This window comes from Thamnophis elegans, chromosome 3, assembly GCF_009769535.1.
Source record: "Thamnophis elegans isolate rThaEle1 chromosome 3, rThaEle1.pri, whole genome shotgun sequence".
NCBI lineage: Eukaryota > Metazoa > Chordata > Lepidosauria > Squamata > Colubridae > Thamnophis > Thamnophis elegans.
Genome location: NC_045543.1, coordinates 18,865,450 through 18,883,911, shown reverse-complemented (window position 1 = coordinate 18,883,911; position 18,462 = coordinate 18,865,450). Strand labels below are relative to the sequence as shown.

At 39.8% G+C, this 18,462-nt stretch overlaps 1 protein-coding gene across 1 annotated transcript; it reads right to left on the bottom strand.

The window, feature by feature from the left end:
• Positions 1 to 176: 176 nt before the first annotated feature.
• GZF1 (GDNF inducible zinc finger protein 1) lies at positions 177 to 15,509 on the bottom strand. Its single transcript, XM_032213555.1, has 6 exons — positions 15,427 to 15,509; positions 11,428 to 12,799; positions 7,050 to 7,144; positions 5,269 to 5,436; positions 3,878 to 4,035; positions 177 to 2,635 (listed from the first exon to the last, which is right to left on the bottom strand). The coding sequence occupies exons 1-6, from the start codon at positions 15,491 to 15,493 to the stop codon at positions 2,276 to 2,278; spliced, it is 2,220 nt and encodes a 739-aa protein (XP_032069446.1). The 5' UTR covers positions 15,494 to 15,509; the 3' UTR covers positions 177 to 2,275.
• Positions 15,510 to 18,462: the final 2,953 nt, after the last annotated feature.

Below are 18,462 nucleotides of genomic sequence, written 5' to 3'. Positions count from 1 at the left end.
CAAGATAACTTCTGTGAAAATCCTGTCCCTTAAGACAAAACAATTGTGCCTCTCTCAAATTTACCACATTCTTTTGTCATGAAGAGTCCAGGGCCCAACACACACATTACTAGTTGCACCAATTTCTCAAAGGGGCAGAAAATGCCTAAAAAGATTGATACTAAATCTTTTGTGAGCAGATTTCTACTTTCGAAAGGGGATTTCTCCCTACTTTGTTGTCTTCTGCATCTTGTAGCTCTCTGAAAGCTGCTGCATCTTTAAGGTTCCCACAATCTTCCAAAGAAAATTTGGGAGTGCACATGGAATGACAGAAACTACAACACTTTAACTTATACCTTAGTTCCCCAATGTAGAAAGACACCACAAAATTCGCAATACATGAGATTTGGAAAGAAACATACAACAAGTTGGTATTTTTTGAAGTCTTAAATAATACTAAGCATAGTTTCTGAATATAACAATTAAAACCCAGAATACTAGCAAATTCAGGATATAGGTGGAATTTCAGATTCACATAGGCTTTGGCACTTCTTATTTCCTGATTTTAAAAGTAAAAAAGGCACATTACTGATGCTTTTTGAGTTAAAAGTTTTCATCCTGCATTCTGTGTGATATAGGAAACTTACTTTCACGTTTGGAGCAACTATTTTATCTTGGTTACACTGCAGGGTCTCCTGAGCTATGAGCACTGAAACATAATTGGGTGAATATATTTGTAAACATCTACAGGTTTGCAAATAGGTCTTCCTATCTAAATTTCTCTTTTGCATTGCTTCGAATGTCAGCCGAAATTATAACTTAATTTGCCACAAGAGATGGAAGTGTTTCGTGCAAGCATAAATCCAAAGCAGGAAAATTACATCCAGAATATTTCAGGTACCACTGCCAGAAATCTGATGATTTTAACTTTCTTAATTCAAAATATTAATATAATGGGGCAAAGCAAGAAAATATACAATAAATTATCTACAACAAGATGTGTCCCATCTTTAAAAAGACACCATTTTTAATATCTTGGAGCAATCTGTTCTACGAGAGTCCTGCCTATGCAATTTTTCAAGATATAGAACACTCTTCTCCATACGCAAATACCAGTAAGTAGAACACAGCAGCAACTGGGAAATAACTTCTAGCAGGCGGGGGGTGGGGGAACCAAGAACCATGTGCAGTGCCTTCTAAAGAGAGATTCTGGGAAAAGAATGTACAGCACCTAGGTGGATGCCATTAAGATGATGAATTTATAAAACAGGTTGGGAACCTATAAATCTCTAGATGTTGCCAGATAACAATTCTCAGTCTCATTAATACGAATGCTGGTTGGCACTGGGATCTGTAATTAAGCATTATCTATGGAAAGCTTTCAGTTCCTTACCTCTGTCGTAGACATCACTATCAAATGGACAGATCAGTAGGGACTGAAGAATTTAGCTCTAGAACAAAGCTGCAATTTTTTTAAAACCTGTTTCCAAGTACACCCCCCCCCCACAAAAAAAGAAGTAATCTGTTATATTGATTACATTATTTTAAGGGTGCTCCATTTCTTTTACAAAGCTATGTCAAAATCCAAATTGTAGGGACAAACAAGGTGGTTTTCCCTTTCTCGCCCTTTGTGGTGATTGTACACATCAGTTCTGGAGAACAGCCAAAGCATTGATTGGCTGCAGATTTTTGACAGGTGCAAAAGGGTTAATTGAGGGAGGAGAAACCCAGGACTTCATTGCAACAGCCAAGGGGGCATAGTTGGATTCAAAGGGTGATTTTTTTCTGAATTCCATCAGAAAAGCAGTTCTGCAGTTTACAAAAACAGTGCTAGGTATTTCCTACCATCTGAGATTTCTTTGAAAAAAAATTACACTGCATAATGTATTAGACCCACAGAGAGAGAGATTGTGGTGCACTATTTCACATTCTTCTGCATACAATATGAAAACAATGTTAAATAAGATATTTCTTTAAAAAGGAAACTAACAGGATATAATGCCGAGAAGAAAAGAAAAAAAAAGAAAAATCTGGACTCAAACAGAACCTGCATTTCCTTTTATAGTGACTGTGATCTGGACCCTACTTTACATTATGCAGATAAAACATAAAGAGAGCACTTTTCTCTTTGACAAATGGGCTAAGTACTGACTTCATCCATTTAAATTCAACTAATTTGGGTAGAGCACAGGATTCTAACAGCACCCTTTTTTTTACAGGTTACTGTACTACAAGAGTTTTACACAATATAAAGTAACTTTTCCCTTGTGGAACTTCTCCACTCAACTGATGCAACCTATTCCGTGTTCACCAAGTTGTGAAGAGGCGGCTGAAGTGAGTCTGTCTGGGCGTGCAACACTGTCAGATCATGCAAAGCTGTAGCTATGGGGGCTTCTTGGGACCCCCCTACAGGCCTCAATTTACAGTCTGTTACAGAGGAAGATCCATTTTCATGCCCGACAGTCATGCTGTCTTGAACAGCCATCAAACTTTGATAGTGCCCATTCTCAGAGAATGACAGCAGCTTTTCGGATAACTTGGGACGAGGTTCATCGTATTCCTCATCAGGAACCTCAGTCTTATGATCCTCATCATTCTTTGAAGCACCTTCAATAACTACAAGGAAAGACTTCCAGGGTGTGTTCTTATCATGAATCTATTAAAGAAAAAAGATTGCCCATATGAAATCACTCATTAGTACCCACTGGATTCTACAGCACTTTCTATAGTCTGAAAGGCTGTAACAAACCAACCCATTCACAGAGCTTTAAACTCTGATACAGTACGGAGGAGATTCTTGGTTAAGTAATAGCTAACCTATAGCTATTCATTCAAATATAGCAGAATATTTTGGAGAATTGGTTTATATTCAAGTGACAAAGTTTACAGTGAAGAAACTGTAGAATTCGGGGAAGAACAGTGGCAATTAAAATGTTGAGATAGCAAGAAGCGGGACACATTTTTCCCAAGTGAAGGGAAGGCGCGAAACATTACAAGCAAACTAAAAATAATCTCAAATAGTAAAACTTGCCTGTGCATTCGTTCATGTGTAAATTGTTTTCTCCTTCAAGGAAAAGCTTGTGGGCTTTTTGATGGCAAAGATCAGGCTCTATATTTGAAACTCGGTGTCACATTTCTTAATTGTGTGTTGGGATGAGTTTTTGTGGATGTTCAAAACCAAAATCAAAATTGTCACTGTAATTCCGAACAGCCTGATTTGGCAGATGTCACCAATCAGAAACCCAACCATCAATAAGGAAGGTATTTTATCAATAGAAATCGAAATATCCTCTGCTAATATCTGAAAGGTTCCCATTTTTTTAATCTGCATAAAATGCTCATCCATGAAAAGTTCTTACTCTAATCTCATTATCCAAGACCACCATATATATCAACGGTTCACAACCTGTGGGTTGCGACCCCTTTGGGGGTCGAACGACCTTTTCACAGGGGTCGCCTAAGACCATTGGAACTCTTTTAACTTTTTAGACTAAAGCGTGCTGTGTCGCTCTCTCTCGCGCACACACATGCATACGCGCACACACCCACAAATACATGCAGGCGCACACAGGGAAGTAGGAGGAGAAACGCGAACGTAAAAAAAAGGGAGTCTATATGTGGGGGGGGAGGGGGGGAGAAATTGGCTTCCGGTTATTGGGTTCCAAGCCAATCAGAGCTGAGGGGCGGGGTTTTGGCACGACAGAGCGTTGGTTGGGGGTCACTACAACTTAAGGAACTGTATTAAAGGGTCACGGCATTAAGAAGGTTGAGAACCGCTGATATATATAATATTGTGGGATCCATACAAGGTAACCTTTCCTATCCTTTAATGCAACAATAACAATAAGTGGAAGTACACAAAAAGCAATTTTCACAGAAGTGCCCATTTCCCCCTTACTGAAGTGTGCCGCCGAAGAGTAGACTTGTCGGTAAATGTCCGCCCACAGGCATTGCACATGAATGGCTTCTCTCCCGTGTGGATCCGATGATGACGTTGCAGAGCATTCAGTTGAGTAAACTGTTTGCCACACTGATCACAGCAGTATGGACGCTCACCTGTAAGATAAAGCACCTACAGAAATCAGGGGAAGTTTTGCCAATGAGATGCACAAATAACCTGACTGAAAGCTTTGGCTACACTGCCACCTTGCTGAGGTTGTGCTTCTCAGCATATTTACACCTCCAAATAAAAGCAAAAACAAAATGTTACCAATTGGGGATTATAGAAAAAGAATAGTCCTAATCTCTTGAAGAGAGAATCTGGAGAATCTTTTCAAAAGATGCAAAGAATATTAGCTGGTGATGTAGTTAAGAATGCAATGAAATAGATCTTTATATACTTTAAAGAGGAAAACGCCTAAAGGTACAAAGAACGGAATTTCAGGGAATAATATATGAAAGCTAAACAGGAGTTGGAGAATTTGCAGGTATGCAAACACAACGCTAACAACCCCAAATTGTTAAAGCTATAAAAAGGAGCAGGAATCAGTGAAGATCATAAGCAGAGGAACAGATTTATAGATGCATGTTTTTTTAAAAAATGAAGAAGTAAACAAAAGCAGACAAAGTTTACTTTTAGGGACAAGAAATAAAAGCAATCAAGTAGAGGAAAACGAGACAAAAGTACACCTATTATTTTCTCAAGAGTTCAAAGTATAAAAATTAGATTCAAAGACATTGGGAATATTTATAGTGCTGCTTAAAAGTTGGCGAGACCATTTGAATTTTTAATATTTCTGCAGAAATAACCTAATATAACCTAAAATATCTCTTCTTTACATAAGTTCTAAAACTAAATAACAATACCTCAAGAAAACAGTCAAAAATATGAGATCTGGAATTTCAAGCTGCTGAAGATAAGAGGATGCTTCTAGGTTGTGTATGCCAGATTCAAACAATCTCAAATATTACATTTGAAACAATTATTTCTCACAATCAATTTGAACTCAGCTACAGTTTGTTCGACGTAAGGGATTACAACAGTCTGATTCATAAAGCCACAAATGATGATTTACAAATCACTGGGATTGGCTGGGCAAAAACCCAACACAATATGGTATAATTCAGTATAGTAGTGAATTCAGGCTGAAACACAGGCAATCTGGTGATCTGGCAGATAGCACTATGGAAGCCTGGAAATTGTAAAAGATGCTACCATCACTGATAAAACTAAGGGCTACAAGAGGATTGGCATCAGCTAGCAAGAAAGCTTCAGAGAACACTCTTAAATTTTTTTAAAAAAAGTTTTAAAGCCAAACATTTTCCTAAATTGTTTTTGTAGCTTCCTACCTGTATGAACTTTGATGTGCTGATAGAGTGAATTCCTCTGCGCAAATGTCCTGAAGCAAATTTCACATTTAAAGGGCTTGGATCCAGTGTGGATTCGATTATGGTGTTTCAAATACTCCTTGGAGGCAAAGCTCTTCCCACATGTCTCACACATGAAAGGCCGCTCTCCTAGAGCATAAAGGAATTGGAAGGGGAAAAAAGCAGAGAGACTGTTTTTTACTGATGCCAAGTTCAACCCACACACATGAATATGAGTTTGCACACAAGGCCATCCACTTCTGCTTTGTCTGTCATAGTTCTGGAATAGTTATAGTTAAGTAATAGTTATAGTTAAGAGTGGTGCAGTGGTTAGAGTGGCGCAGTGGTTAGAGTGGCGCAGTGGTTAGAGTGCAATACTGCAGGATACTTCTGCTGATCACCAGCTGCCAGCAGTTTGGCAGTTCGAATCTCACCAGGCTCAAGGTTCTCAGCCTTCCATCCTTTCGAGGTGAGTAAAATGAGGACCCAGATTGTTGGGGGCAATAGGCTGACTCTGTAAAACGGCCTAGAGAGGGCTGTAAAAGCAGTGTGAAGCAGTATATAAGTCTATATATAAGTCTAAGTGGTAGTGTTAGTTATAAAAAAACAAGTTCTCCTTGAATATTTTATACTGACATCTCTACAAAGTTAACGTGGCCAAAAGGATTTCTCTGAAATGTATCCCATAATTAATGATGGATGGATGGAGAACTTTTTATAGTCAACATTTTTAAAAGTATGAAATAAAAATACTTCGCAAAACAGTTCTTACTTCAGAGTGACACGTAATTAGATTCATTAGATTTTTATAGTGGCTACAAAAAGCCTACTATTATCTCATACTCAAAATTATTGTAGGATTTAAGATTAACATGAGATTGAGATAAAACCACAGCAATATTGGATATTGGATCCAACTTGGCAGTTAGCTAATGGAGATGCAGTTTGTACGTATGCTTGATTATGGAGTTATGAAGAATAGCAAGATTGCCAATACATATCCCTTCTTAACACAATAATACATTGTGGCATTTCCAACAGCACATATCTTTCTGTGCATTGTTTTAATGTAAACAAAAAAAGGAGCTTATCTTCTCTTGTTGGTTTAGCAGAATCTCATTAATGCGACTAAAGTAGAAAATAAGGCTGTTTTCACATCGTATACTGAACTGCGAACTAGCCAACTATGGTTTAGGCTAGCACAACTTAGGAATCTCTTCATAACATTTTAATGGTTTCAGGTTAAAAAAAAAAATCTATCCAACTGGGTTACCTGAATGAATTAGGATTCAGTTATCCGTGGGACAAAATTTTATGTGAACAAAAGATATCCTTATTCGCTAGTATAATTATTTCATGGTTTGGTGATACTGCTAACAGGAAAATCTCTAAATAACAAATCATAACATTTAACAAGATATAATAACAACCTACTCTTATCATTTGATCGGTTTCTTGAAAGTGGAAAACTGAATTTCTATTGATCCCAATAATAGCTCTGAGCCAAATAGTTCTGGAAAACATACTGGACTATCCAGAGTAAAGGTATACAACATTTTTTCTAAACTAATGAGAACCAGGTAATAATTTTAAATTGACACAAGAATAAAATTTGATAGCCATTGATCTTCAAGAACATTAACCTTAACCCCATCACCCCATACATATAGTAATAACATACATCAAAACAGATTATACATTGCACATATCAGTCACTAAATAAAAAAAAAATGGAGTGTAAAAATGCAGTATTATCCTACTACCTGTATGGCACCTTTTATGGTATATAAGCATGTGATTTTGTGTAAATTTTGCTCCACAATCATCACAAACAAATGGTTTTTCGCCTGTGTGGATTCTGAAATAAGAGAAGAATAACACAAATCAGGACACGTATTATATTTGCTCCTCAGCATCACTGAGACATAAATCAGTGGTTAGCAATCAATGGCATTTACTAGGATGACTCTTAAGATTTCCAGTCTAGAATAATGATCTCTAATACTGACTGGGAAATGTTATACCTAGCTTATCATTTGTGCATGATGTTGAATGGCAGGGTGAGATTATTTCACGTTAAAAAGACTTTTTTAAAAGCAAAATTCAGAGAATAACAGTCTAGGCTTAAGTCTAGGCATACTTCCCCTCAAAAGAGAAGACACCAGAAATAAATTTCAAAATGGACAAGAGAATGGTCAAACGAAAATTATTTTCTTAAAATCAAAAGCAACAGTGGCCTAAATTAACCTGCAATAAAAAGGGAACAAACGTGATTAAAATTTAACTTGGGAAATGAATCACAACTGAAAATTAAACTTTCAGATTAATGTCTTTTTGTGTTTAGTACCACAAATATTGCAAATACTGCAAATATTTCACTTTTCAAAAGCTGGGAAAAATTACTTACAGAAGCTATATATCAAAAGCATTTTGATTCTCTTAAATAAAAAAAATACTAGTGCATGTGGATTATAGGTCACTTCCTCTCCGAATTCAGGTAGTATTTCATACTCTGCCCTTAAAATAACGATTATTCCTGAATCAAGAAGCATGAAGGACCAAAATGTTCCTATAACTTTGTAATCAAATTCCACCACAGATATCTGCTTTAGGAATAGAGGTGACGTATCTAAACCCCATTAAATTCTCCATTTTTCTCTCCTACCTTACAAGGGTTGAATGAAAAGCAAGGCTTCCGATGTTACATAAGTTAACAATGGTGATAATACTAGTGTAGTAGATGTTAGATATTTCCTTCAGCATTTCCTACCCCACCCCCCATTTCGTAAAATGGAAGTCTGCTGAGATTGCACTTTTTAAGTTTTGATTGCCAAAGGAATCCCTCCAACTGAAATGCACAACAAATGTCGATTGTTGGGGGTGATTATTGCCTTGATATGCCTACTCCACATAGCTGAGCCAAAAAAGGTACAGATGGGAAAGGTTGATTTGTATAATCAAGAACAAAGTACTATAGATAAGCTATGACAGCGGGAGCTTCACATGAGAAAGGTTGATAAACACATCAAAGAGAATTGGTGAATCAGTCAAAGGGACACAACCATAGCATTGTAACAGGAATGTGTGGGTCAGTCACATCACTGATATACTTTAATATATCAGTAACGTGACCCACATAACGTGCAAGATGCATTCCTCTCACGCTGATAGCAAAGACAAAAGCTTTCAAGGGTTGAAATTTGCCAGCAATCATTGTCATATTGTAAGAATGAAGATAATGGAAAAGTTTCTTCACTGTGTTATGAACTTCAGTGAAACATGGGCATGTCACTGAGGTTCAGAAATGAAACATTGGTCCATGGAATGTCATTACAAAATTTTACCTTGGGAAAAAAAAAATCAAAACACAGGCTTTGTCAGGAAAACATAGTTACCGCTTTTCTGTCTACTTATGTGGCATTATTTGTGTGTTCGTAGAACCTAGCACCACTATCAACTCAAAATGCCGAAAGCCCACCCAATTAAATGGCGTTTGGAAGCACAAGGAGATATGAATGCAACTCTGTAGGCGTCAACCCCTAGGCCTTGTCCATGGGCCACCCAAGAGACAATGGCAAAGCTTGACCTCACTACATTAGCCGATCTGCAATATAGTCCAGATTTGGAATCATGCAACTTCCACCTTTCCCCACAATCGAAAGAATATCTTCTTAGGCATCTCTCTAACTCAAATGAAGAAGGGGGAAAGACTATTGGGACTAGGCCAAAGACACATTTTGTGTGACTGTTTTAAGAAGCTTGTCCATCATTGGCAACAGTGTGTAGTAAATGCTAGTGATTATGTGGAGAAGTACAGAGCATTTCAAGGATGATTTCCCTGTTTCATTGATTAAAATATTCCCATTTAAACTAAAATTTATGGAGCTGCTTATTTTTCATTCAACCCTTGTATATCCAAACTTCTTCTCTATTTCCAAGAATAAGCAGAATCTTATCTCCGATGATTCACAAGCTAGGATCAGCAGCAATGTAACAGGAAGCATAAAAACAAAATAACCCTGAAGTAGCTTTCTCCAATTCTATGCCTTCCAGATGAAATTGGACCTCGGTTCCTGCAATTCTTAATCAGCATGGATGTCAGTTATATCGCCTGGGGGAATCATGGAAGTTGAGCTCAACATTATAGGGGCTGAACTCATAATTGCCCGTTAGGTTACAAAGTAGATCTGCCTTGTTCTCACCTTCTATGTACAGGTAGTCCTCAACTTATGACCACAATTGAGCCCAATTTTTTTGTTGCTAAGTAAGAGAGTTGTTAAGCGAGTTTTGTCCCCTTTTGCAACCTTTCTTGCCAGAGTCATTAAGTGAATCACTGCAGTTGTTAAGTTAATAATACAGTTCTGAAGTGAATCTGGCTTCCCTATTGATTTTGCTTGCCAGGTCTCAAAAGGTGATTGCATGATCCCAAGACACTGCAAACATTATAAATAAATGCCAGTTACTAACTACACACATTTTGATCATACGGCCATGGGGATGCTACAATGGTCATATGTGTGGAAAAATTATTGTAAGTCATTTTTTTCAGTGCTACTGTAGCTTTGAACATCCACTAAATGAATGGTTAAGTCGAGAATTACCTGTATTCCTAGATTTGAAAGTTAGTGGGATAGATATTTGCTAAGGCGCTTAGTCACAGTTTCCCAGCCATTCAGCCATGGAAAAAGCCATTGAGCCATGGTCCTCAATCGTTCCTTAGCTAACTACACACAGCTTTCTCCTAAGCTTGCCAACGCCCCTACCTGACTCTTTTCTACTTGCACAGTCTTTAACTGTTCCGTTAGGTAAGCACAGCTGCCTATTTCATTCAAACCTAGTGTTTTGCATGATGATTATCTTCATCTAGTTCGTAAGCATTGGGTTGAAGCTGAATTGTTTTGGTATCAGACTTCACCCATAATTCCCAGCTTAGGCAAAACAATAAATCAGGACCCATCAAAACTAAAGAGATTCTGAAATTCTCCTCAATAACATAAGGGATAACAAGAGACTCCGATTAGCCAAAAAGGCTACATTCATTTATGTCACATTATATAAAAGCTTAGTCTAGCCCAGTGTTTTTCAACCTTTTTTGTGCAAAGGCACACTTTTTTCATGAAAAAATCACGAGGCACACCACCATTAGAAAATGTTAAAAAAATTTAACTCTGTGCCTATATTGACTATATATAAAGTAATTCTCCCACAGCACACCTTACACTATGTCACGGCACACTAGTGTGCCGCGGCACAGTGGTTGAAAAACACTGGTCTAGCCTCCAAACATGACGAAAGTTTTGCATATCTCTTACGTGTTATTATTTTATTTGCCCAGCTATGACTGAAAAGCACAGGCAGAAATATCTTTTTTCTTAAAAGACCAATCCAATTCCTTGTCTTGATCAAGGAAGTATCATTTCTACTCTAAGTAATATTAGAAACATACTCTGATTTCTTTTCAGAAGAAAAGAAATCTGGCCAAAAATAATTAGAAACATTCAATCAGAACTAAAGAAAGTGCTCTCTGAATGTTTAATATGGTAAACTGACTGCAAACAGCACTGATTATCTCCAAACTCATGTCAAAATGAGAGGGTGAAGGAGCTGTAGTTCTGGGAGTTCCAGCCAGCCCATCTGGAGAGCCTTAGAATGAGAAGGCTGTTTGAGAATAAATACCCCTGTAACCCTCCTGACAGTATTTCAAATATTACCTGGACAAGGTTTAATCGTATGAACTGGTTTTCCAACATGGGACAACCTGCTACAATTCTCCTTAATTTTTACACACTATTGTATTTTACCCAAGACAGCCTGTCACTGGGATGTTATCATCATTCCCACAACACTAATAATCAGGATAATAATCAATAATAATCAGGATTCAATAATCAGGATTCTAAATGTTCTGTGTTCTTTAGCTAAGGCTTACATTTATTCCAATGTATGTTACGGTGGCTCAGGAGCATTTTAGATTATGACCACAATCTGCCATTTCAAAAGAAAACCCCTATTACTGAATCCGCCAGAGAGGAGCTCCAACCTATTCATTACTTTTTTTGCCCAGGAAGAAGCTGCCTCAGGGAGGGCATTAGCTTTTTGCCCGGAGATTTAGCTTACAAGGCCCGTCCCGTCTGTTCATACCTCATGTGTGTTTTAAGTGCCGAAGGCTGAGAAAACTTAGCCTCACACTCTGTGCACCCATAAGGCTTGTCGCCTGTGTGTGTCCTTTCATGAAGCCTCAGGGCCGTTTTGGAGCTCAAACCCTTTCCACACTGGAGGCAGTGATGACGCTCCCCACCACCCTCATGAACCTGCAGAATGTGCCGCTTGACGTCCTTCTTGCGCTTGAACTTCTTACCACAGAGCTCGCATGGGAAGTGGCGCTCGCTGCTGTGGACGTGGCGCTGGTGGCTTTTGAGGTTGCACCGGTTGGCAAAAGTCTGGCCGCAGGTTTCGCAACGGTAAATGATTTCGGCTGCGATGCCATGGCTCTGCTTGATGTGTTTCAGAAAGCTCTTCTCGTAGAGGAATTCCCGCTCACAAGTACTGCAAGTAAAGTTGCCACTGCGGTTCTTTTTATCCTCCTCCAGTTTAGTCAGGTTTTCTTCCCGGTGGTCCTCAGCACCATCAGGCCCTTTCTCCTCTAGCTTCACACTGCTCAACACTTGATCTTTCTCCTCCTCCTCCTCCTCCTCGCCCCCACCCTTTTCACGGGGGCCCTGGTCTTTGGAAAGCCAGCTCTCCTCCACAACAGCTTCAGCAAACTTCTGTTGCTCTCGCAGGCGCCTTGTGTACTTCTTCTTGGGTATCTCCACAAAGACTTTTCTGCCAGCCAACCTGCCACTCGCCCGCCTGATTTTGGCACAGGGGGGCTTCAGGGCTTCTTTTTTTTTGTCCAACTTTTCCTTTAATTTCAGGGTGGTGGACTCGAGGTCCGGTCCAGTCCTGGGTCTTCTGAGGGCAGAACTTGCAAAATAATCCACATTGTCCCCTTGTGGTTCAGTCACAGTTTTGGGCTCAATTAAAGTGCCAGGATGAGCCCTGCCATCCTCACCAGGATCCTGTGACTCAGAAAAATTTTGCAATTCCAGCAACACCGATTCAAGCATTTGTTTTTTTAACTGAAAACAAGTCTCTGACAAATCTAAACATTTCAGTTTCTCAGCCACTTCCAGCATGCGCTGTACCCGATCTTCTTCTACCTCTACCCGGGCAGTATAAACAAACTCCAGAAAAGACGCAAAGTCAGCTACCTGGACTTCATTCAGTAACACAATGGTCCTTAGTCCATCCATGCCATTTTCATTAAGAAAGACCTCTTTAAAGAACTTGCTTGTGGCTGCCAGCACAGCTTTGTGAGCAACAAACTCAGCTCTGACTCCTTGATATTCTACACTCACGGTGACATCACAAAGGTGACCTAGGAGACGCAGCTGGTGCATTTCATTCAGAAGGTTGATGGGTGAGGATTTGGATTCCAGAAGAACAGCATTACTTTCCATCTTCTTCCTCTCTAAAAATACATTATTACATGTTAATAGTCTGCCACAGAAATGAGATTTAACACCCCAAAGTAATGTTCTCCCATCAAGTTTGAAAAAAGAAATAGATCTATAAAATCTTCAAAATCCAGTTATGACCATTGATTGGGTCGGTCTCTGACTGTTCAATATGTATATAACCATTTCCTTGCTGGTCGTCCCTCACAGATTTTGATAGGCTGCCAGTGATTTGCAACTGTATCTCCCTACGTTGCCTGGCATGTATAGGTAGTCCTTGTTTAGCAATCATAATTAGGACCAGCAACTTAGTCATTAAGCAAATAGATTGCTAAGTGAAACCGCAATTCTTTTATGATCTTACTTCACTTTTCCTTTGCTTTACAGATATGCAAAGGTCGTCATTGCAGGAACTGGGCCTAAAGTTTCTTTTATATCACGGTTGTAACTATGAATGGTCGCTAAATGAAGCAGCCAAAACAGGACTAAACAGCAAGAAAGGAGGAGTTGTTCTTTTTTGTTATAACTATTGGACTTGGTTTTACAGTGCTGTCACAACTTTTCTGACATTATAAGCTTAAACCAGAGAGATTTTTTTTTAAAAACCATTCCTGAATAGGATGGCATACCAAGGAATCTGTGTTTTTTTCATTCACATATAGTTACAAAACGAAGGGTGAGAAAAATATGTAGCGAACAAATTGATTAAATTAAATACTTGCAATGAGAGGCAAACTGCTTAATTCAGATCTCTAATCATACAAGAATCTGGGGTTGGGGAGTGGTGGGTATGTGGCCTCTTTGAAGCTTAACCAAGTGAAGTTCTTTACCATTCCTTCCCTTCTTCTCAGCCCCTTTGAAAGTCCTGTTAAATGCTTATTTCATTTAGAATAATACAGCATGTTGCAATTTTCCATATACAGCTTTCTTACAATTTTCAATTCACTGAAGTACACCCCATCCATCCAGTTGTCTCCATCTTGACAGTCACCCTGAACTGCTTAACATTCACACCTTAGATCTCTTCATTTGGAAGAAGAGTTAAATAGTTAACCAAACCACCTGGATTGAGATGACACACAGACCTGTGGTTAAGGAAAGTAAACCTATCGCTTTAACCAGGGTTTGATTCATGGTGACTTTGGAGAATCTGCCCATCTGATAGCCAGGGGTTTATCATATAATGAACCTCAGTTCAAGAACTAGAGTCCACACTTGCTTGTTTTCCTCAGCTTTTTTCCTTTCACACAATCTCATTTAGATTACAAACTGGCAGATAATCTTATGCAAGCTGTTCTGAAATAATTTTATGATGGAGGAAGGTAAAAAGCACCTCAGAATTCTTAAATGAATCAGTGAAAATAGTACTATTGTTGAGCATTCAATTCAATCTCCCTATTTCTATTATTCTCTAACACGTTTTTATTTTTAATATGTTTATTTACTGCTAAGTAAAATAATTCACATTTTTTATTCCGACACCCAGGCTTTGCATCTCTTTGTATTTTTTTTCAGGCTTTGTGGGTCTCAAACTTGGGATTTCCTTATGACCCTGATGTAAAGTTCCTATTAGGAAGATATGAAAGAGCAATTTTGAATGTTCTTTCCAGAGTTGTTCACCCTGCTTAGGCAAAAATACAAGTGAAATGGAGTACATTTCACTTCACTATGAACAAGGCAGGTACAAGGGGCTCAGGAGATCTCACAGAAAAAGTCAGAGAGCCACATAGACATCTATTCACTGAGAGACAGGAAGAAGTCAAGTTTTTATCAGTAGAATCAAGCAATTTCACTCTCCTAACTCCAGGCACAGCTAAAAAGTTTGGCATTCTTCTGCTAACAAATCTGCCCCAGCCTATTAAAAAAAAAAAATCAAATGAGCAATTTTTCCCTATGATCTCCAACTTCTAGTTCAAACACTTCGAAATCCTATATTTTAAGTATGCACATCTTTACTATTGTTTTTTTTAAAAAAAACAATAACCCACCTCCATTTACATTTAATATGTACCCTTCTCTCAGCTGGACTTCAGCCCATTTTCCTCCCATTCTGTCTGCTGCCCAGGACCATTAGCCTTCACTAACTTGATGCCCCCACAGATGTAAGGGACTACAAGTCCCATTTCTTCCTAGGTAGCACACGATCAACGGCTAAGGACAACTGGAAATTGATTGGGAAGGCACCCAGGTTGCTTTAAAAACCCCGGGGAAGCGGGAGGATCTTTTGGCCATCCGGTGTTTTTGGTCCAAGCGCAATTTATGTTACGCATAAATTACTCCCCATCTTAGCTACGAATACCTTGCCAAGCTCACAGCCAGAGAGTATTGGGAGGGGGGGGGGGAGATGACGGCGCCTTCCTTTCCGTCCTCAGTTCCGCATCGCGATCTTTTCTGCAGGAGACCCACCGCGCACGCACACACGCGCACACACACAAACACACACCAGGGAGGAGGAGAATGAACACAATAGGGGTACCACTTTGTCTCGCTTCGTCTCCCCCCGCTTCTTCCTAAGAGCAGGCTCACTTCTTCAGCGCCCCCGCCTCCCCTCCGGCCGACCCGCTATCGAAGCGCCGCAGACCTGCCGCGCCCCTCCCGATTCGACTCTCTCCGCCGCCGCCCCGCCATCCCACCCACTCACCAGGCAGCCCCCGCAGCTGGGCAGCCTCAAGGCAGGATGGCCCCTCCCCCCCGTCACGCTCCCACATCCGGTAAACGGCTGCCCCGCCGCTCCTTCCTCACGATGACGTCACAGCATACCTACGGCGTTCGTTGCCAGGAGAAGGCGGGCGGGGGGGGGGAAAGGGAGGAGTCAGATTTTCCCTACCCCTTGATTTCATCAGGCCTTCCGCCGGGCTTCCTATGAAGCGGGATGGCCGCTCTATTGTCCTACCCTACCCAAACGGAGAAAGGCCTTTCACCATAGAGACGTCGAAGGCTAGAAAGGCGAGCCTCTCCGTGCCTAGGAAAGGTCCGGGTTGAACCGAATCTCTTTTTTCGAGCGTTCCTTTTCTCGCGGTGTTTGAGGTTGTTCTATTGTCTCGTTCGCTTGGTTTAGCCCAGCTTTTGAATATCCATTATACAGCGAACCGCACCAATGCGGTGATTTCTCGATCAGCCTTAAGAGAAGCAGGCAATGGCAACCGCTTCCTTAAAAAAAAAAAAAAAAACCCACCTACCTTGCCAAGAAAACTGCAGGGATCAATCCAGATAGTGTCAGCGCTGACTTGAAAGCACACATACAGGAGCAGTTTGGTTCTGCTTATCTTACAACAGCTGACTGACCCATTCCCAGCTGACTGTTTGGCAGGCATTGCATAACTACGGGTAGTCCTCGACTAGCGACCACAATTAAGCCCCAAATTTCTGTTGCTAAGTGAGTGTTGCCCCATTTTGCAACCTTTCTTGCCAGTTGTTAATCACTGCAGTCGTTAAGTTAGTAACATGGTTGTTAAGTGAATCTGGCTTCCCTGTTGACTTTGCTGGCCAGAAAGTGGCAAAAGAGGACCACGTGACCCCAGGACACTGCAACCATCATAAATATGTGTCAGGTGTCGATGTCTTCATTTCGATTATGTGACCATGGGGATGCTACAACAGTCATAACAGAGGTGGGTTGTTGCCAAGCCGGTAGTAGCAGCGGGAGGCTCCGCCCACCCACCCAGACACTTCTGTGCATGCACAGAAGTGTCACGCGCCCGAACCAGTAGTAACAAAATTGGCAACCCACCACTGAGTCATAAGTATGAAAAAGGATCATACAACACATTTTCATTGCCATTGTAACTTTGAATATTTAGTAAATGAATTGTAAGTCAAAGATTACCAGTACTGCCTTGGATGCCTTCAAACATACCAATGGAAAAGATTATTATTTGATTTTGCTGTTTGTGTATAGTCTTATGCTAACCAGTTTCAAAGTGGTCACACAATCTTCTAAAGTAGGGCAGCGGCATCTGGCTTGCCCATGTCAAATTGAGACTATCTTTACATAGCATGATGATGGTGATGATGATAGCCTTTCACCGTGTCTGATTTTTAGCGATTCTATGGGCTAGCTCCACATTTTCCCATCTTGTATGGCTTCTTTCAGTTTTATGTTCCAGTTGGTGTTGGCTTTGATGGTATCTAGTCACCTATTTTTTTGGCGACTTTTTTTCTTTTAACACTCACCCTTCCAAGCATAGTAATTGTAAACCTGGGTTTAAAATATAGTTGGATTCATTCAATAACTTTGCTAGACTACAATGGGAATGGACGGTTTGACTTTGCAACATCAGGGGATAAACTGGACAACATATGGCATTCATTGCATGTCATGTTTTGTTAACCTGAGTTTAACATGTGTATCTCTGCTAAGTCACAAAGTAGTAAACGTTTATAAGCAGTCTAAAAGTAATAAAGCTTGTAAAAGATGAGTAACTTTTCAAACAAACATGGCTCCACCTACCCTCCTGGGAATGCAAATCACTAGCATGCAAATCACCCAGCTCAAAAGTAAAATACAGTGGAACCAGTGGTGGGATTCAATTTTTTTTACTATTAGTTCTGTGGGCGTGGCTTGGTGGGTATGGCAGGGGGTTACTACAAAATCCCAATTTCCTCCCGATCAGCTGGGACTCAGGAGGCACAGAATAGATGGTGGCGGGGCCTGTCAGAGATGGTATTTACTGGTTTTCCGAATTAAAATTTTCTGCTACTACGTAGTTCTCCAGAACTGGTGCGAACCTGCTGAATACCACCTTTGAGTGGAACCATTCCAGGACTTCGGTTGCAAACCAATTTGGTTGTGACCAAAAGCAAGACTGACTTCACATGCATGTACGAAAAAAAATGGTGCAGAAGGGGAAATTACTGCAGCTGTGTTTGATTGCCACCCGAGGATGTGTTCATGATCAGAGTGGACCATTTAGCAGAATTTTTGGTAAGGAACAGATTTGGTCGTGATAAAGCATTCGTGACCCGAGGTTCTACTGTACCAGCAAACTTAAAAAAGAGTCTAACATCATGAATATGAACTCCCACAATTTATTTACAATGCAAAATATGTGAAATAGTTGCACGGGAAGCACTAAATTTAGTGCCTCTTTTCACAATTGCCTGCATTTGCAGAGCACAGCAGCCCTACAAATATCTCAAAAAATAGAGATCAGAAAGGAACAGAAGTGACTGGATCCCAATTCTCAGTTTATATAACTACTAATATAACTACTGCTAAATAGTTTAAGTGCTTAGTTATATAAAACATTTTAAATGTCGGGTGTGAAGCACCCTTGAATTATTACTGTATAGATTATCCCATTTTTGTTCTGTATGTTACAATTATTATTTAAAGGTGCTCCAATTGCATAAGTATCACTATAAGAAAATCCCCCCACCCCCCCAAAAAAATATTTATTCATTCTTTCAGATTTGGTGGTCTTTAAGAGTTCTTACAGTTCCACAGAATGCTTGCTCTGAACTATTGCAATCTATTATTTTTCTATTTGTTTTGCTTTTATTTATGCAACACTTCATAAATACTAACTTATCTTGCTTTAATCAGATGCTGCTGCTTCTTAAATCTTTGCATGGGTTTCTTGTTCCCCAAATCCAGCAAAACATGCCTTATTCTTATCTTAAAAGGCTTTCGTGACCTTGTACTCTTTTCATTCCAATACACTAAAGTCTCTTACTT